This window comes from Falco naumanni, chromosome 4, assembly GCF_017639655.2.
Source record: "Falco naumanni isolate bFalNau1 chromosome 4, bFalNau1.pat, whole genome shotgun sequence".
In the NCBI taxonomy this organism is placed as follows: domain Eukaryota; kingdom Metazoa; phylum Chordata; class Aves; order Falconiformes; family Falconidae; genus Falco; species Falco naumanni.
Window position 1 is genome coordinate 51,168,355 of NC_054057.1, and position 21,046 is coordinate 51,189,400.

Genomic DNA, 21,046 nt, shown 5'->3' on the forward strand with positions numbered 1-21,046 from the left:
TGGAGCCTGCTTCCAGCTGACAGTTTTGTGCTTTCCATGCACTTAAAAATACAACTATAGAGCTTGCTGTGGTATTGCTTAAATAGCTTTACGGAGGCTTTTACATTTTTAGCTAAATACAGTCAAGGCAGAATCCAGTTTGCCGATTAGGATTTGTAGATTCATGTATCTGCATTAAGTTGTCCGTCTATGAACCTGGTAAGAGACACAGTTAATTCAGGTGATGAAACCCAGACAGCTTTTCAGCTTATTCTAAAGCAGATACCACCACTGACCACCTGCGTGGCTTTCAAGGCTTCACTGGGCTCATGGAGTTACCTGAAGATGGGTATCTAATACTGCTCAGGATTTACTATGGTACTGGAGACATCTGGACAGAGCGAGCGTATATAAAAGAGGTCTTAAAGGGGACGTATGCCATTCTGCTCAAGCCAGGTATCCTAGCGCACAGCATCTCAAAAGACACTGGACACTTCTGTTTAGACTCCTGAGCCCTGGCCTAGGTCTCTGTTTTTCATAGCAGGAGCTTAGCTTAAGCACCTTCTTGTAGACACCTAAATATAGGTGTCTTAATCTGCAGGCTGAATCCCACATTAGCAGCATTAGATAAATGAACTAATGCTTGTGTTAAGAACGTGGCTGTTTGCTCCGGTGCACCTGGTAGTGCTTGTGTAACATGATGAGCATAAAGCACCTATTTCTCAGCCTTTTGTATAAAATAACTGTGTTCCAGGTGTATATATTTTGCTAAAATTCTTCATGACTTGTAGGAGTCAATCTTTAGCGCTAATTATGCTTACTTTTTAAAGTCCTGCTTTAGCTGCAAGACTGGGGTAGGCTGTGGCGTTACTAAGAATGATGCCGGTTTGACAGTGACTGTGATTGTGTCTGTGGACAGGGCACTGGCGTAACACTGTCCTTTCTTTTATGAAAGCCATTCATTTCATTGCTCTGCTGCCTCCTTAAATTTAGGAATTGATCGAAGTATGAATTCTCAAAGCCCATTATGCCACCACTTTCACTGATTCACAAATGCATCTGGGCGAAGCTGCACTTGAACAAGCATTAGCACTTAACTCATGGACCCCATGTGCTGGCTGTGAAAGCTATCAATTTTTTGGGTTTAGTTATGTTCAGAAGTAGAAGTGAAAAAAAAAAAAAAAGGATGCTTGTTAAAAGGGATGCTTGTTATTGCACTATATTGCTAGAGCCTTCATGGAGGTGAACAATTCTGCTGTTAACACCACTTTGCTATTTATGGCACCACTTCACTGATTTCATGGTATTCATTAGTCTGTATGGCTTTTACTCCTACCTATCGCTTAGGAATGGCAGGGTGTAGGTTCTCGCTATTGTGTACTTTGTCTCACACCGTTGTCGGTGCTGTGCGAGGGAGCAGGTGCACGGGAAGCGAAGGCTTGAGTCCAGGCGGTGCCAGCTAATTCCTGCCTTGGCCCCTTCAGTGAGGAACTATCACCAGGTTTCTTACTGTCTCTCCGAAGCGGGGCGATGCCTTGTGTTTTCTCACTTTGAAGGAACTTAGTGCAAAGAGAGCTCTCCCCACACATTGCTGATGGAGAGCTTCTCCTCTGTGTTTTAGTGCCGAACTGACTTCCTCGTGTAGATCAAGTGCTGTCAGCAGCCAAGTTCACATCTCCTGCTTCATACCTGGGTAGAGGTTTATTCGCTGTTTTCATATTTACGGGAAAGTGTGAAGTAAAGCCATCAAATGATCCCCAGGCCTCATAAAAGCAGAGCGTTTGATACTGTCCTTGAGTTTGCTATAGCCTTAAATGACTGCTAGTGCAGGGTGCTGGGGCTGTGTCTTTCCGAACTGTATGCAGGAACTCCGTGTTAGCTGTTGTGTCGGAACAGGCTTCCTTAAAAAGAACAAACACACAGATACAAAGTAGGAGGAAGGTAAACTAGTTGAAGTGTCTCATTTTTAAGATTAGATGAGAGATTCCTGTTATCTGCAGTAAGAACAAGTAGCAGCATAATCTCTGTAGTGAAGCGGAGGAGGGATGAGCCCTTTGCAGTGTTGGGGACCATCCTGGGCAGCAGCACTACCTGGCCAGCTGGCTGTCCTGCTGTCCTCTGCAACGATGGGGTCAGTGTTTGAGGTTACCTTACAAGCACTGCCTTTTTTACATTTTGAAAAAGAGGTTTGTGCGGCGCCCCCGCAGCTGCAGAAGAGACTGAGACACCTGAGGTGTCTCCTAGCCACATGGCCAGCAGAAGGACACCACAGACTGGAATGCATGTTGCCCAACGGCTTTCAGGTCTACCTGAAAGGTCTCCCACCGCAGCTGTGCACCTCTGAAACTGATGATTTTCCTCACAATTCCATTTCCCCTTAGTATTTCTAAAGCCTATTGCATGTGGTTTTGTTGTTGGAAAGATGCTTTTAATCCCCTTTTCCTGTATCGTCATGATGTTGTACTTCAGCAGCAGCACCTCAATTATTTTTGTTTGTTCTCCACACGCCGCTGCTCTGCACAAGTCATTTGCCATGGGAAGTTGTGACACTGCTTTCTTCACAAAACCTCTGTCACACGGCAGCAATTTTAGGTGCATGATTTTGGGGTGGTGTTTTTTTTAGGATTTTTGAAAATGCATGTCATTTCCAGAAAGTATTTACTTCCTGACAATATGGATAGGGACTGAGATGAATTAGCATCTCGTACAGACCGAAACGTTCTTTGAAAATTTTTGGTCAAAATTAATTTTATTTTTAACTTTGCATTGCTGGTTCTCAGAGTGACCCAATAAAGAAAGAAAAACTCTAAATATACAAATGAGGAGAATGTATTTCTTCTGATGATATCAATGATTCAGCAGTTAGGTTCTCCTGCCTTAAAGAATATAAAGGCTTGAGGGCAAGTGAAATTACACAGTACTATAGTGTGGAGACAGAGCAGTTAAATGAAGACATTTTATTTGATTTAAGAGTATGAATTATTAATCACAGTCTGAGTAGAAGAAAATTTATGGATTCAGTCTTTTATGCACCAATGAGATTTTACTCCAAGTATGTTTTTTAGCCGACTAGCCACTTCTCCACAAAATCAAAGCAGAGTGGACATAGCTGATGATAGTCCAGAGATTTAAGAGAGAAGCTCTATTGTGAGTTCGGTTTGTTTTCACAAAGAAGTAAGTGTACAATGCTAATTATTTTTTAAAGTTGCTTTTGAAAGAGTCCATTGAAACATAATTGAGAGGTAGCATTTTTGTTTGGTCTGTATTCTACATGGAAATTCTTGTTTCCACGAACGTATAGTCTTATGCCTCTCCAATAAGCAGGCATTGAATAGTTCAGAAATAGTAGTGGAGAGTTTTTACATTGTGTCTTAATAAAAAAATATGAACATGTTTCCAACCTCTGTTTTGTTGAATCCAATTTCAATTTATTAGTCATCCATTTGAATACTTAATTATTAATCATTTAATTAAGTCATTTTAACAGTGTCATTTAAGGAGCCTTCAAGAAAATACCTATTTTTTTAAAACAGGAAATTCACTATGAGAAAGGGATGAATACAAGGTTTGACTCCTAAATACTGGATATTTAGACCCAGCATTCTGAGATGCTGCAGGTATATATATATTATAAGGCTGAGTTACTTTTGTTGTTTTGCTGGAACAGATTACTGTTTTCAGCCTGGTTTGGTGCAGTTATTGTTTAATTTCTGGCCCTTGGTAGCTGAAAATTTCTATAGATATTAAGGTAGTTCCCACAGGGTGTCTAGTTTCCATAAGTTAGTATTGTGTTGTCACCAGCTGATACCACCCAACCGCGTAAGGATTTAGATAATATGCGTGGGCTAAGTCTTTTTAGGAACTGTTTTTAACCAATTTGCAGGAAAGCTTCAAGAGCCATTGCAATGGTGTCTGCCATTATTAGCACATTAAAATATTTCCAGAATACTCCTTTATGAAAGGTCACCAGTCTAGGACAAAAAAATCCATCACCAAGCTTACTGTCTGTATCCTGTTCTTATGTAGTCCATGATCCTGGAAAATGATTGTCTTAGAGAGAACTAGGAAAATAACCACACCAGAAAAGCTGACCAGAGGCACGTACCATGTAACTATGGACATGACATGGTTTAGCCACTGAATGTTAATTTTCTACTTCTAATGTAGGCTGAGCTCCTCCTCACTAATAAGCTTCCGGAATTCAATCAGAATGAGCTGGTTTGTTTGTTGTTTTTTTTGATTAATGCAGGGGTGGACCAGGCGTTACCACAAGAACGTCGAACTCCTGTTACTCCGTCCTCTTCCTCTCGATATCACCGTCGCAGGTCCTCAGGGTCACGGGATGAGCGCTATAGATCGGGTAAGTAAAACTGAAGGCCACGGAACTGGAATGAAAATTTGAAATGGTTAGTTCTGTTCATTGCTTTTTTAAAAAGAATGTTGTTGTATACTCAATGTAGTAGCTACACATGGGAAATATTCATTGTACAAATACAGAGACACTGTCCAAGCATGCAAGGGTGGAGTTACAAAGCCGAGGTACATCTGGAATTGAATCTGGCAACAAATGTGAAGGGCAGCAAGAAGGGCTTCTGCAGGCACAGCAGCTGCAAAAGGAAGACTAGGGGAAATGTGGGCCCACTGCTGAATGGGGCAGGGGACCTGGTGACAAGATACTTAATGTCTTCTTTCCTTTTGTCTTTAGTGGTGAGATCTGTGTTAGGGATTGAAGGCCCCTGAGACCAGTGGGAAAGTCTTGAGCTATGAAAAGCTACCCTTCATGAAGGAGGATCAGGACAGGGAACATTTGAACAAACTGAACATGTAGAGGTCGATGGGACATGATGGAATACAGCATTGGCCACCATCATTGTGTGGCCACTCTCAATTCTTTGAAAGGCTGTGGCAATCAGGGGAGATTTCTGAGGACTGGAAGAGAGCAAGATTCATTCCTGTCTTCAAGAATGGCAAAGTAGGATGTGGGAGACTACAGGCCAGTTAGTCTCACCTCAGTCTCTGAGAAAGTAGTAGAGCAAATAATCCTTTTTTTTTTTTTTTCCCATTAAATTTTCATGTATTTTTTAAATACATGAAGGACAAAGAGGTGATTGGGAGTAGTCAGCATAGATTTATGAAGTCCTCTTTTTAGGTTGGTCAATCCATGCTTGATCAACTTAATAGCTTTCTATAATGAGATGACTACCTTGAAGGTTGAGGGAAGAGCAGCGGATGTTGTATGCCTTGACTTTAGTAAGGCTTTTGACAGCATCTCTCATAACATCCTCATTGACAAAATGGTGAAATACTTTTTAGATAAGTGGATAGTGAGGTGGACTGAAAATTGGCTGAAGTGTTGAACTCAGAGTTAGGATCAGCAGTACAAAGTCCAGCTGGGCAACAGTCTCCAGTGGTGTACTCTAGGGGTAAATACTGACCTAACAGCTTCATCAGTGACCTTGCTGGTGAGAAAAAGTGCACCCTCCACACATCTGCAGATGATACCAAACTGGGAGAAGTGGTTGCCACTCAGAGGTATCTGGACAGGCTGGAAGAGTGGGCAAACAAGAACCTGGTGAAGTTTGACAAAGGGAAATGCAAAGGCCTGCGCCTGGGGAAGAATAGCCACCTCCGCTCGGACAGGCAGGGGGCCCACCGGCTGGAAAAAGTCCTGGTGGTCATGTTTGTAATGTGAGCTAGCAAGGTGCTCTTATGGCAAGGAAGGCCACAGCCCCCTGTGCTGCACTAGGAGGAATGCTGACAGCGGGTCGAGGGAGGTGATCCTTCCTCTCTGCTCAGCACTGTGATGCACACCTGGAGTGCTGGGTCCAGTGCTGGGCTCTCCAGTACAAGAGAGAAATGGACGTACTGGAGTGAGTCCAACAAAAGACCACAAAGATGAAGGACTAGAGCCTCTGATACGTGAGGAGAGGCTGCAAGAGCTGGGGTTGTGCAGCCTGAAGAGAAGGCTTAGGGGGGTCTCATCAAAGTGTGTAAGTGCCTGGTGGGGGGAAGTAAAGAAGATGGAGCCAGACTCTTCTCAGCAGTGCTCAGTGACATGACAAGAGACAGCGGGCACAAACTGAAGTATGGAAAATTCCATTTAAGCATAAGAAAAAACTCTTTTCACCCTTAAGAGCAGTTAAGCACTGGCGCAGGTTGTCCAGAGAGGTTGTGGTGTAACCGGGCTTGGAGATATTCAAAACCCCACTGGACATGGCCCCAAGCAATCTGCTGTAGGTGACCCTGCTTTGAGCAGGGAGTTGGACTGGATGATTTCTAGAGGTTCCTGCTGACCTCCACCAATCTCTGGTTCCGTGGCACAGATGGATTTTATTGTACCAATTCTAGTTTGGTGAATATCATAAGAAAAATATTTAAAGTATAGCAAGTTTGGAACATCATTATACCCTAAATAGAAGCACTGATTAAGGGAAGATAAAATTAATTTCCGAGCTGAACAAAAGGGTAAAATCTCATTTCCAAATGAATGGGATCCAAGTTTCTTCATGATGCTTGCAGATATAACACAAAGTTAAGTGATTTGTTTATAACTGAAGGAAAAGTGAGCTCTGAAACTTCTTTGCTCTCACCTTTGAAGGCACAAACTGCATGTACTACACCTTAACTGGATGAAGGATAGGTGTGCCCAGCTGTTGTTCCAACTGCTAGGAGGGCAGCTGCAGTACAAACGCTCTTAGATGACAGCCAGAAGCCATGAGCTGCTTTATCTGCTGCTGCCTCTTTTGCAGCTGCAGAATAAGGGAGCGGTAGACGGCAGAACCCATCAGCCGTTGTGGCAGGGAGACCCTTGCAAGCTGAGTCAGGAGCCAGGGACTGATGGGTGTGGAGGGTGCTGAGGAGCCAGCTGTGGAAGTTGTGGGTGTATTTGAGTGATGCATCTTGCTGGATGCAGTCAGACTCATTGTGCTGACACAACTGGAAAATGATAGAGAACTCCTTATTAAACTTTTTGTAACATACCTCTGGTTCATTTCATTAGTCAAAGAGCTTGCCAGTCCTATTTAAAGGGAAATGAAATTATAAGTGTTGGCAGGAAAAGTTCACGTATGTCCAGAGCATTCTGATAAATTTGAAAAACTCCCCTCTCCCCTCAGAAACCTTGAGTTCACACTGTAGACGCTGCCAGTTTTTCACTGAATAATGGTTGTGGGATCTGCATAATAATTCACTGATATATAAGCTCCTAGAAGCTTCTCCCACATTACACAAAAATTTGTCTGATTTCTAACCAGTCTTTTTAAACAGGTAAAAATACTATTCCTGAAATTGTCTAGTTTGTGGGTGTGCAACCCATGGTCCTGAAAGCTCCAAGCTGTGACTCTCCAGAGCAGTTCTGCTAAAAACGTGGGTATTTGGCCGTGTGCTGAAAGTCATCTGCTTGAGCTGTGCTTGCCATTTGTAAACTAAGATGCTGAGTCAGTCAGGCGACAGGCAAAAGGAGACATCGTGCACATCTTCCCTGTGTGCCTCTCCTGATACCCCAGGAATGCTCTCAGTTGGTGTCGCTGCCTCTTGGTTTCAGTCACCGCCTGCTGCCTTAAAAGAAAGGTGTTTGTTCAGAGAAATGGTACATAAGGTCCTGCTTTAGGAATGGGGCAAAGTGTTGTAATGATATATAAAAATACTAAAGACACAAACTTTGTCGCTGAGAGGAAAAGTAAGGAATTGAGTGCAAAGGGTTGCTTGTTCCTAGTGCAGGAGTCTCAGGAGAGTCAGGTCTATAAATTCAGATCTCTCTGCTGCTCTGAAAATGTCCTTGGTGTTAAAACTGGAAAGCTTGACAGTATTTTGGGGGCTTATGGCAGGGCTTTGAATTCCTGATTCCTGATTGCTGTATTGCCTGACTCCTCACCAAGTCACCATGCTCTCCAGCAAATTGGTTTGAACAGCTACTGCATCTTCACTCACTCAAAAGAAACCAGTGTGTAGAAAATTCAGTGAAGGTAAAAGTAAACTTCCATTTCAATTTTGAGAAGTTATCAGATCATCTCTTCAAATGTAGTTGCAGAGGAGCTTTGCTAAGATACAGTGCAATGTTCCTATCCTGAATTATATTCTCCCCTTCTATACGTTGCCCCTGTGAGATCAGAAGTCTATTTCTTTCTTGGTCTCCTGGCTCATACTCTATTACTGCAGGTTACAAACTTGCAAGTCAGATTGCTTTTTGGTTATCTCGTCTTCAGGTTCAGGTTTGCCTCAGGTAGAAGCCTTTGTTTTGCTTGTTGTTTTGCTGTGCTTAATACCTCAGCCTCTCTGCTCTGATCACATTGTGATTATTAGATCCTAGCTGTTACCCGCGTTCAGTGCTTGTTATCATATTTGGCACATCTTCTTGGAAAAGGCCCAAAACAAGATGAATGCACAGTCTTTAACCAGTAAGTAATTCACTTCTAGGAAAATACTTCCCTCCCTTAGTTTTTTTGCACAATTTATTTCAATTAACATCTGTAAGCAAATCCTCTATTCCAGTTCTGATCAAAGTCCTTTTCTGTCTCTTCTTGGTAAGGTTTTCCTAATTGGAAGTCTAACATCCTGAAAGTCATCCAACTCTCCTTCCATGCCTTTGCTTTTTACATAAATTTAGATGTCAGCGAAGATTGTTTAATGAACTCTCTTTGGAGACTCAAAATCGTTGCTGCCACTAATATCACCTTCAACTTATGTTCTTATATTATGGAAAATGTCAGAATGTGACATTTTAAATCCCTACCTATTTTCTCACTTCATTCTTTTTTATTATTATTATTTCATTAATGTTGTAACAGAATTTTTCAGCACTATGATTTTCAAAACCTGGTTTCTATGATTTTTATATTCTAAATAAAATTGACTCTGAGTTTATGGAAGTTATTTTTTTTCTTAAATGTTCCTGATACATTTTGTGTTAAGGTAATTTGATTTTAGAACTCAGCCTACATTAGGAATTTAGTCTAACTCTTAAAAAAAAGGTTTAAAATTTCCTGGCTGCTTCTTTTTATACAGGAAGGGATCCTGAAATGACTGTATTTATTTAAAAATGTCAGCTGCTTTGATCATTTGTTGGGTGTCTAAAGAAACAGATAGTGCTATAAGTGTAGTAACTGAACCAGTACAGGGTTAAGCTATACGATTTTATACAGATGTGGCAGCTAGTTTAGCTGATACTAATTCAAAGCATTTTTTATTTGTTTACTACTGAATATAAAAATCCTCTCGGCATTTACTCACTTAGTATTTGGAAAGGTTTGCCAAATGTAGATCGTGGTGATGTTTTTCTCTGAGCAGCTGCCGTTCCTGTGCCGGCGCCTGTACTAAAACATTATCTGGGGGCTCAAGATGACACCGAAGCCAAATGTTGCTGTCGGCTGAATCAGTAACTTTTGCCAAGAGGCTTTTCTGGCCAGTGGCTTTCCAGGCAAGAAAACCCAGTCAAAGGAGAACTGGCTTGCCCTTCTGCTTCTGCGTGCAGAATAAATGTCAGCATCTGGCTTGACCTGGCTCCAGCGGTGTGACTGCAAAATCAAGCACAGACTTAAGTACCAAGTTAATAGTGGTCGTGTAGATGTAGCTGCAGTTGGACATACAGCTTTGTTTCCTTTGTGCAGTTTAGAACCTAGGTTTCTCAGCTTTTGGAAGCTGCAAATCCATGGATTTGGTATGGTGTCTTGAGATAAGGAGACAGGAGTTATGTGGTGGAGTAAAGAGGTTGGTAACCTGAATGGCTTAGCTTTCACAGTCTTACCATGCTGTCTAAATGAACTCACCCAGTCAAATCCTAAGATTTTCAGAGGATGTTGACCCTGATGTCTTCATGCAGTCACTAGGGACCTGTTGGCTCGCTGGTTGGCACTGGCTACATCCTGCTCCTGCTAACATTGAAATCCCTCATAGGAAAACCTGGAGCTTCTGCCGCCGTTATTTAAAATACCATCATGTAGGCGGTCTTGCTTTTGGAGGAATGATCTTACTGATTTGGTGCTTAAAATACTGATCTGTAACCTCTCCCCCGCAAAGCCCTGAGCTATCGCTGCTGGGGGAGCTTGGCCCCTCACTGTGGCTGGCGTGCGGGGGCCTGAGGCATTGCTGGGCTCGGCTGTGGCAGAGGGGCTGCAGCGCAGAGACGGTGGCGGTTCTAAGGAAACACCCCATGGGTGAACTGGGCAGATCCTCCTGATCAGAACTTGTTTTGTTGGTCACAGTAAATCTCCCCCAGATCTGTGTTTCTCAGCCGTTCATGGCCTGCGGGGTTCAGAGAGCAGCTCTCCTTTCAGAGCCCTTCAGCACCCATTTTCACTCCTCTCCAGAGAACACCTCTCAGCTGGGTGTTCAACACATGGAAACATGAAATGTCAGGTCCTTAGCAACTTCATTTTTCTGAAGGGGCGCCACTGTGGCCTTTAGATTACACCAAAACAAAAAGCTTAGGTTTTCCATCCCCGTGCTGGAAACCAGAGCACCTTCTCACATGCCAGGCCCCAGCTTTTACTGTTTCCATGCCTGTCTATAAAAAATAACAAGGGTTATGTAAATGCACAAAAAGTATGCACCAGCAAAAATGAAAAAAATCAACATTAAATCATAGGGTGTAATATGTTCAAATGGACATGCATGTGTTAGGAATGAGATAGCGGCTCTTGGCTCTATGGTTTCTGCCATAGAATTCTCCTCTGATGAGATGAGGATATGACAGATGGGTTGGGCCAAGTTTATTAAATCCCTTGTTTCTCTAAGAGGTCTTGAAGATGACCAGTGCTCTGCACTGCCTGGAGCAAGTGTAAGGCTTAAGAAAAATGAGACCAGTGAGCTCTAAAAGCAAGTTTTCCAGATGTCAGAAATAGTGTGGGAAGTAGTAGTGTAAGTGAAATTGCACTGCCTCTGTGGCTAAGGGTTCACAGAGTCCTAGAGGAAAGCCCAGCAAATGAGAGCACATGTGTTACATGAACTATGTGGACAGATTTTAAAAGGCATAGCAGTAGATGAGCATAGAGCTGGGAGCTGAGAAATGGTGTGTTTTTAGAAATACCGTAGGTGAAATCAGCATCTCCCAGCTGGTAGTATAGAGAAAGGGTACTGCTGGAAAGGTGGCTGTGGTACCTGGACTCTCGGCGGGGAGCACCTCACTTCTACTCACGCTTGCTGATTTTTTTTCACATGTAACTTCTGAAGATGAGAACGAAAAAATCAGTCTAGTACACCATTCTTGGGGGGCTGCCAACCCCTGCCCCAGAGATCCCACCGCTGCAGAGAGCAGCTTATTTTCCAAGCACACTCAGCACTTCTTTTAGAAGACATCTTCATACAGGAGAGTTTTGGAGATACTGCCAAAACAAACGCATCCTAACTACAACTCTCCCAGCTCAAATTCCTGAGCCACCTTTCCCACACTGTGGTTCGATAGGGAAAAGACTGAACAGCTTATACTGAGCGTGAAGTCATTAAACGTCAAAACAAATGATCCCAGGCTAGGTTTGAGGGGCATGTGAAATAAGGGAGCTAGCAATGAAAAAACATTCCCTTTAGACCCAAATCCTAGAGGAGAAGTTGGCACCAGGCCCTAAGTAGCTGAGCTGTTCTGCTCTAGGAGCATCGGTATGTGCCTTACGATGTATTTATTCTCATTTACCATGAGGTAAGGGTGTGTATGAACTGTAACAAAGGTTGCCGACATTTTGCGTGTTTACAGCTTACCTCATGGTGATTTTAAAATATATGGGTAGCTTATATTTTGTGTTTTTGAAAGGACATTCAAGATCTCATTCTGCAATCTCTCCAGAACTGACAAAAAAATAATTACACTATGAGAGTGTAAGAGTTGTAGTGCGTGGTAGAGGGAAAAATGGAATGGGAAGATTTAAGGAATCGTTTTTATTGAACCCTTATCATTTAGCATTTCTCCAAGGAATAAGGAGAAGGAAAAAATATGACAAATGTCCTGTGTGTCAAAATGGGACTGCACATAAGTGTTAAGGTGGCTTGTCATAAACCAAAGAATTTGTTAAACCTTCAGGTGAGCAAGGGTCATTTAAAAGAGTTGATCTGAATTAGTTAACCTGGCTGTAGACACACTTAATTAATCTCATATTTGATTTAGCTGACTTACAAATACAATTTCAAGCTACAACTCAATCAGGGCAAAACAGAGGTTGAATAAAAACTTCTGCAGAGATGTAATTTATATGACCACATCCTTGCTTTTGACCCAGCAGAAAAATTTGTAAGGGTAATTGCAGAACTCCTGAGGAAAATTACTCAAGGATCTCCAGAGAGAAACAAATAGAAAGTTGATTTACTTCAGATCACATAATAAGGGGGCCTGAGATGAAGTCACTATGTGAAGCTGACTTCCAGATTGCATTACAAATGAGATAATAAATAAATGGAGGGATGGAAATTATTAGTGGGAGGCCTGCATGCTGGGTTTTTTTTTTTTTAATTATTTCACTTATGAGTGGAGTTATATAGTTTTAAATCTCAGAGTTTAGAGAAAAACATTTTAAAATCTTTATTATAATATCTGAAGAAGCCAAAGTAAAGCAAAAAGTATGCCTTCCAGCAAAACTAGCCATGGTGTCATAAAGAGTTCAATCTTCTGTTTTGGTGTCCTCTGTTTCCATCAGATAACCTCTGTACACACAACCTGCCCGTACAACTTTCCCAACCGCGCCTTAGCTTTTACCTTCCTCCCACCCAGAATTACGGGTTATCACCACTGCCATCCAAAGTGGGCAGTGACAGCCATGCTTTTCTTTTTTAGGGTTAAGCTTTCTGGCCACCTGAGAGCATACAACGCTTCTAGCTTCTTGATGTGTGCCCCAGGAGGTGGGCACCAGGTGCCCCGGAGGTACTCGGCAGCGGCTGAAGGATGGCACAGCACAGCCCTGTGCCGAGTGCCCGGAGCGCAGTCTCCTGCATCAGTGGAGTTTGTTGGCTGCAACATCCTAGAAGAGCCAGGCCTTTTGCAGTCGCATGCTCGTGGGAGTGCAGATGTTTTCTAAAATGCTGACTTTTCACTGTCAAAAATTGTTCAGGTCAACAAAATCTGGCTGCGAATTCATGAAAAGTCAGCAGAACTTTCCCTTGCATATCCATGTGTCCCCTTTCTCAGTAAATCCAGAGACCCAGTATATATAGCTTAAACAGCCCCAAAACTGAAAAAAACCCCACACTTAAATTGTTCTTTGAAATGTAAGCAACAGTTTATTTCTGTTGGTAACATCCACGGCCCTTGTATAAATGAGTGTCATCTTAGAGCAGATGTTCTTGCATTCAGTTGAGTATTCCCTGTGTTTGTTGTGAATGCCTTATTTCAGAATTAATAGCACACCTGCTTGCAGCTGGAGCGAAATTAGGTGTCACAATGTTCGGACGTTGCACTTTCCTATCTTACTACCCAGAGAGATTGCAAAAGCATTCTGACACTGCTGCATTATAGCGTCACCCACAGCAAAGATCTGTTATTATATGGACTCACTTACTTTCACATTCCCAGGGGTGAGATGATTTTCCAAGGACTGAACTGTGTTGGATGAACACCGCAATTTTTATGAAATCACTTGTCCTGTGTCTGCCTGAATCTAAGTCAGTGTTGTCAGCCCAGGACAATCAAAAGACAAAGCCTAACTGTAATCTCTTTTGATGATACCACATTTACTGTGTCTCACCCTATTTAGTACGTCCTGATTGCATTCCCAATAGATGTAGCTACCAAATTATCTCTACTCAGAGTATTTACAGGCCATGTATTAGGAAATGAATTCTCAGTATATCCTTTGTTTCCATGGTAGCTACAAGAAAAAGGTCTGATTAAACTCATAAGAGACTTTCGTGCTTTCAACTACTAGTTTCCTGTAAGGCAGCAGCTGCCAACCTTTCCTCTGTATAATTACTTAGCATACTATTGCTATACTTAGCATTACCTTATCTAGGATTTTCAGCCAAAATTCACCTTTGATAGTGCTGTTTACCTATAGTACCAGTTGCCTCCTTAGAAGCTGAAAGGGTTCAGCTGTTACACTGTGTGTTGATGGAGCAGTGACTGCTCTCGTTCCTGTGTCCTCCTGCAAGCCGCCTCTCTGCCTGTTCTTCCAGCTCTTCTCCTTGATGCCGCCCCATTTGCTGACTTCTCTGAGACAGAGATTTATTTGAAGTTTTGCTTATTTGTTGAATGTCTGACTTCAGAGCTGATCCTTTACCGCAATATAAATAAGACCTAAGTATATATTATATGTACATAAATAACCTCTTTTTAAAAATCCTTTGGCATTCTCGACTCGTTAAAGCAGAGCATCAACCTTCTTGATCTTAATCATTTGCCATTCTGCAAGCAAGTCAGTTGCATTTATGGACTATCCCACAAAAAGCAAGGATGCTAAACCTTCTCAGAATCCTTGGGCCTGTCCTGCTCCCAGCTGTATCGTCATGTTACTGGGAATTGGCTACTAAAGCAAAGGAAGAAAGATTGCTTCCAAAGTCTAAATCAAAAAAGGACAAGAATAGCTCAGGGGAGAGGAATTACATGAGACAAAAGGAATAAACAGATGAAATGGACAAATTCAGATCACATCTAGGTAAGTCTCCGAGCAGTTTTATTCTTCCAGGGGTCAATTAGTCCCCTGAAAAGAGGGATGGAAGTACCATTACTTCAGAACTAGGAAACCAGGCTGCAGAAGATGATAAGGGCTCCGTTAGATAATTCTGCATCTGTACAACAAAAATAAGGCAACAGCTTGTTTTTCCATATTTGTGTTTCTTAAACAGCTGGTGATTGGGGTATCAAGGCTGTATAATTACTGGGAAACTGAAAATGTGAGTAAAACCAACAGAAGGAATATATTTTATCAGAAACAGGTAGAAACAGACTTCTGCTATCCTGATTCTAGCAATGCATGACTCCTGTCTACAGCCAGTCTAATTTCTTGTCTTAAAAAGAAACAGGGCTGTGTGATAAATTAGATACAAGATAACTACCTGACACAAAACTGCAAGACCTGATTTAAGTACAAAAGAAGTCACTGTTTTTCTTTTGTGTACTGCAGCATTTTATGAAAGGAGTGTGAAGAACAGTTTTATAATGTGGGAAATTTTAATGTAGCTGATGCTTTCCTGGGAGGAGCACCCTGTTTCATGATCCATGCAGAACTAACACCCAGATCCCTGATCCTTAAAGAGGTATCACTTTACTTACAATACGTTGAGTGTTTGACATGCCTATGGAGCAAATGCAGCTAATGCTGAATAAAGGGAGCCACTGAGGCATGTTAAACTTATATAGGAAAAAAAAATTAACAACCCCTCCACACTGAGAAAGAAGGCAACTGTAATTTTTGAATATGTTTTTGTTTTTTAAAAAGTAAGAGCTGAACAAAAAGGAGCAAACTCATGCTGCTAAAAGCTGCAGAAGTCTGTGGGAGGACTAGGAATATGCAGCATATTTCAAATGTCTCCGTTACAGTTCAGAGCTTTCCAGGACACTCTGTCTGGCCCAAGTAAGGAACGGGGCATCCCTGTTCATGGGGTGTAAGGGGAAGGGCACATCAGGGTTATGCTCCATGCCAAATGAGGATGCACACTTCAGAAGAGTGCTCTTCTGGCAGCTGTAGAGAAACACGAGATACCACAGCGTGGCTCCATATGTGGACCAGGAAATGGGTGACCTTGTTCATCACACAGTTGCTTTCTTGCTTCAGGAAAGGAAGGCTGATTTGCTTGTGGAGTTCATTGGAGCCTAGAAGGATCATACGTACTGTCTCCCCCAAAGTAATGGGCTAGGAGAGGACAGCTTGTCATAGAGCAAAGTCACCACTTTTTCTAAGTACACGTGTTTGTGCAAGGAGGAGAGAAAGTATGTTCTCCAGAAAAGACTTCAGTAAAAGTTCAGAAGACTTGTCTTATCCCAGAACCAGTACAAACCAGACTAAAATTCCTGGACAGCCTCTCTTTCTGTGTGCCAACCCAACTTCTGACTGGATAAAGAATTGTTGTGTCCCCCTGTGAAAAGAGGATTAGGTTCCAGGTCTTCAACAGCATAGGGAATAAATGGTCAAAGAACACTGTGAACAAGGAGTCAACAGTGTGAGCAACCTGTAATTAGCAGTGTTTGCTTCTGTATTTCTGAGCATTATTATTTAACCATTGAACACTGCGCACCTATTGGCAGTTAATACAGTTCTCCCCCAAACAACCTCTGTCACCCAGTTCTTCATCTTGAGAGTAGGTTGCTCCCTCACATGTCACCACGTGTTTAAAAAGAGCAGTCTCTGAGCACGGGTTCATCCCTCTGGCTGGGCTGTGTACTGACCACCATCTCCTGTCTCTTGCCGGTTTGTTGTGCCAGGGAAGATCACATCGAAGCAGCATACCAGCGCAGGTAGGACATCACTTTGTTCCACAGAAACAGAGAGGTGGGCTTGTCGTCTTTTCCATGGACAATCAAATGCACCAGTGTTGATCATACAGCCATTGGATCACACTGAGAGATAAAGAGGGGAAAGACGCTGGAGAACATGGTGTCCGTATCGAGTTGGTGCTGTGTAGTAACGTCTGTTAGTGGGTTGGGTTTTTTTCCTAAGCCTTTTCAGTTAAACAAGGAGCACAACAGTGTGCCAAGTTATGAGATAAACCAGATGAAAAGAGGGACTGCGCTAAGCAGAGCCCCTCCTGGGAAAGCTGGGCAATTTGTCCTGCTGATGGAATGAGTGATTTACCTCTGTTTGCAATGGATGAGAGTTTCGGATTATGGAGTGCAATGGCCAAACCCATGGGCCATCACTCGGGGAGTCTGAGCTTATGTACCATCATTCTCTATGCCAGTTTTAATTTCTCTACCCTTTGTTTTGAGGCCTCATCTCTTGTTTAATAGATTGTTAAATCTTTGAAGGGAAACCACCTTTCTATCATGTGCTGCTTTTTTTTTTAAGTTCCAGATTTTTGTATTTTACTTACTGGCTTTGCTCCCAGAAGTATGCTCGCCCTCTCTATCCTGTCATAGAAGGTAAAGGGAGAGAATAAACAAATAAAAATTCTGGAATGCAACAGACAAAAGACTGGGAACAGAGCTGTTTTGTCTGAAGTGTGCTAAGTATTATCAGGCAGCCTGTAAGAAATACGTGTCAGGTTGATTACTGAACGCCAGGTTGATTGCAGTAGCACAAGCTGAGCGATTAGCTTTCCCAAGCATTTGCTTTATTCTTCCCCATTTATGGATTCCTTGAGTACAAACTCATAAATTGGATTCAACGAACAGTTGGCCAACCTAAAACAGTGGACAACAGCAGATAAGGAACTGCACGTTGGTTCCTGCTACCAATATAATAAAATATCATCACTCTATCCCCTAGATTTTCCATTGAGACTTTTGTGGAAAAGCCAGGTGGGAAGAGTATAAAGGTTTTGTTACCTATAGGCGTACTTTGAAGGGTCAGGACCTGCAGTGGTTTTATCAGCTGTAACAGGGTAGTTAGGATGTCACAGACTCCTACATGAAAGAATATTTCGCCTAAAAGTATATTCTTTCCACTAAGACCTGGGACTTTTTCAGAAGGCTTGAGTGCAACTACATCAAGGTATATCTGTGTTTGAAACTCTATCAGAAGTTTATAGTAGGTGGGAAATTGTAGCGTGCCACACGGTGAGGAAAGAGAGGACACATCGGGGGGTTGCGGCTTTTTTTTTTTTTTTAATGATAGCTCCTAACTCTGTGGCATTTCTGGACAAAATCTTCATACTTGAACAGGTTTTCTCAGGAAAATTTAACAAGAAATCTGTATTTTAAAGCAGTGCTCAATCACAATATGATGAATTCAGTTAGCCTGAGTGTGCCAGGGTAGATTGAGAAGACAGTTCAGACACTTTTGTCAGACCTGCAAGACAAGGGGCATCACCCTGCCAGAGACAGTTTGAAATTCTAATGTGGTGTTCTAAACTGATGCTCTGTGTGATATGTGGAGAATACAAATAGGATTCAGGGGGATAAGCAGTTTTCTGTCCTGAGGGAACCTGGATATGTCTTCTTACCCTCATTGTACTTTGTCCCAGTGTGTATCACAAATGTGGTTTCCTTCCTTTAGTGAACAAGGAGCTTCCAGTTACCGTTGTATAAATTCCTATTACAAGTCTCGTTGCATTTTTTCAGTAGCCGCTAGGGACAGATTGTGGGCAAGCAGTGGGAGAGAGTGGGTCACATACATTCTGATGGGCTCCGTAGCCCATCTTTCACCAAGATAAAGGCAAAGAGCTGCCATGCTCTTGCTCACATTGATGAGACGCAGATCACCAGTCACCTTTTGGTGAGGAATGGATGTTTCAGTGTGGGTTTGAATCCATACTTCATAAAAGTAGGAAAAGAGGTTCTTAGTTCTGTTTTGGTTAACATTCCTTATGATACATCAGCAAAGTCCACTTGTAGAACGGAAAAGCAAAGCTAGAGCCTAGAGGAAAGCAAAGGATGTGTATGGCAAGTGCATACCTGAAGCTGATATTTGGTGGGAACAAACCTACTTACTGTTTCTACCTTGCTGTGGTGACAGGATAGGTGGTGTTGTCTAGTGCAATTCGTAAATACCCATCTGGCTTTCCCTCATCTCTCCAGATTTTTCAATATACTTTGGGACTTAGCCTCTAGGTATGAATGGCTTGAATGCTGTTCATTCAAAGCTTAGCAAGTCCAACTCTGTACAAGACATTCAAAATAGGTTGAAGAGCATCTTCAGAACCCATCAATAGGCTTTCATTCAAAAAGAAGACCATACAAACTACATTGGCTATTATTCATTCTTTACCTCATCATTAGCCTGTTTTGCTATGCTTAGAGACACTTGGTTTAGCCAAGAGTTTTATTCCTGGGAGAGAACATTGTAAAAAGACTTTTTTATCCAAGCTTGACTGTTTTTGCTGCCTTCCCCACCCCACCACCACCCCACCAAAAAAAAAAAAAAAAGCCTATAAGCTCTTGTTCATAGTCCCAGGACCATCTCTGGACTGTCTGTCCTCAGCCTTTTCCAGATATGTGTCCTGGGTTTTTTGGTAGCCTCCATACTCTGAGTAATGCCTTCAGAATAGTTGACCTTGCAGGCTGGGCTGGAAGCAGGTGTGCATGTTCCTTCTCCCCAGTCGGCTTCCCTATGTTTTTTCAGTTTCTTATCTTTTCCATTGTTTTTGCTTTCCTGTGGGGTTTTGTTGTGTTGGTTTTTTTTAGGAATCTATGGTTTGGTTTATTCCACAGTAACCCATTAGAAATAAACATATCAGGAATGTGCTTTATTAAGAAAACAATTCAATTCCTGGACTCCTGTGGTCTCATTTGAAAATCAAAACCCTGCAGAGTGTGTGTTTTGTTTTTTTTAAACTGATGAGTTTACCTTCTTACATCAAAAAAGCACCAAAAAGAAATCAAAGAATTCACAAGTTATGATTCAATGTCCAGCTGTCACTAAGCATTTTAATAATGATTTTCTGTCAGCTGTCCTCCTTTAAAAAACTTCGGAAGAATTTGAGTTACAGCTCATCTCCCTCCTGACACTTAGGGTAAAAACCACGCCTAAGTACAGTAATATACGTACAGTTCCTTCTTTCTTGATCAGCAAAAATTATGCTCTTCCCAAAATTGCTGTAGAGTTTGGGATTTTTTTTTAAAGGGAAAACTCATTTTTTACTGATTGATATCTAATTGCTATCCTTTGAAGGAAAACCAAGAATTTACCCTGTTGGATAAGAAACACAAACTATTAGTGAGCATGTTCGGTCCTGTATACATTATTGGCATTGGTGTGGAGTGAGCAGGTAGGAATTTATCTTGGGGACATACTGTTAGAACTTAGATTATTTTCTTAGGCTGATGATTCTTTTTACATAAACTTTTCATCAGGTTTTAATTATAAGAAAGACCTTAACTCTTCTACTTTAAAATAGTGGCTTGACAGGATAGAAATTGCTTTCTGGTTAGCATCGCAGTTTCCCTCCTTTGTGGTCGATCAACCACACGGCTCTTTTGAGTATGCTTTTCCAGCTTTGCTGTTTGCTTTTCTTACTTTGCTTTCACCGACGTGCAAATCCTCTTCATGATTTAAAACAAAGCAAAAAACCAACTCGGAGGAACAGCTGATAACATTCTTTTTCTTAGACTTACTCTTCCCTGCAGTCTTTCCACTAAAAAGTGTTTAAACCTTGGCAGAAGATAGGGAACACCATTATGCAAAATGAGACATTGCAGCTTATCAGCAGAGTGTATCATCTAATGCTTCTAGTCATCCTTCCCAGTTGTTACTTACAAGTTGTTTATGCTGATGTGATCCGACCAACACATCTTTAAATAAAGATACGTATACTCTTCTCTTTCCTGTTACTTTTGTTGGGGAACATTGCCCATTCAGAGCTGCCACCACATTGACACAGGAGTAGGAAACAGGCTACGTACTGCCAACACAGCCTGCAAGGGTGGTCTTCAAACAGTTTCAGCAGCAGTAGAAGTGGGATCACTCTGGATTAAACCTGCTTCACTATGCTCCTACTTTACAAACGGGAAAAGCTAAATCATGCACACAACTAGCTGCAGTTTCTACAGCTGACTAGCAGTGACTGGTTAAAAGGCAACATCTAATGTGCTTCCAGTTGTGTACCAGATGGTCAATATGTGGCAGCTTCTTTAACCACAAGTGACTTTTGTTGCCTGCCATGAGTTTTGCATACAGTCTCCTCATGTGCGCCTTGTCCCAAAGCCATAGAAATACGCAGACAAACAGTGCAAGATGGTAAATTAAAGGCAGTCTTACTTCAATGTGTAGTTATGGTAGTAATTAAATAATTTGCACAAAACAAAGTCCTTATCAAAACATGTCACTGGCATCTTTTAGACATGATAAATGGCCTTTTCCAAACTTTGGGAGGCAGACAAATATATAAATATATATATATATATGAAAGGTAGAGAAGCTCTTCACTGGGGATGGGGATGTCCCCACAGGGACAGGATTTGTTGGATGCTTTGGAGTGGGCTGGTGTGAGCTGTGTAGCACCAGGCCAGTGCTCAGGGTGCTTTTACTTCTCATTCCACCGTAGGCCAACCCTACCTAAT

General features: G+C 42.0%; 1 protein-coding gene across 3 annotated transcripts in view; it reads left to right on the forward strand.

Moving 5' to 3' along the window:
- DIP2C (disco interacting protein 2 homolog C) overlaps nucleotides 1-21,046 on the forward strand; it is a 325,277-nt gene that overhangs the window by 184,431 nt on the left and 119,800 nt on the right. For all 3 annotated transcript variants that reach the window (XM_040592066.1, XM_040592064.1, XM_040592065.1), the window contains one exon: nucleotides 4,229-4,339. In XM_040592066.1, the coding sequence (XP_040448000.1) occupies nucleotides 4,229-4,339 (111 nt within the window). The remainder of the gene's footprint in view (nucleotides 1-4,228; nucleotides 4,340-21,046) is intronic.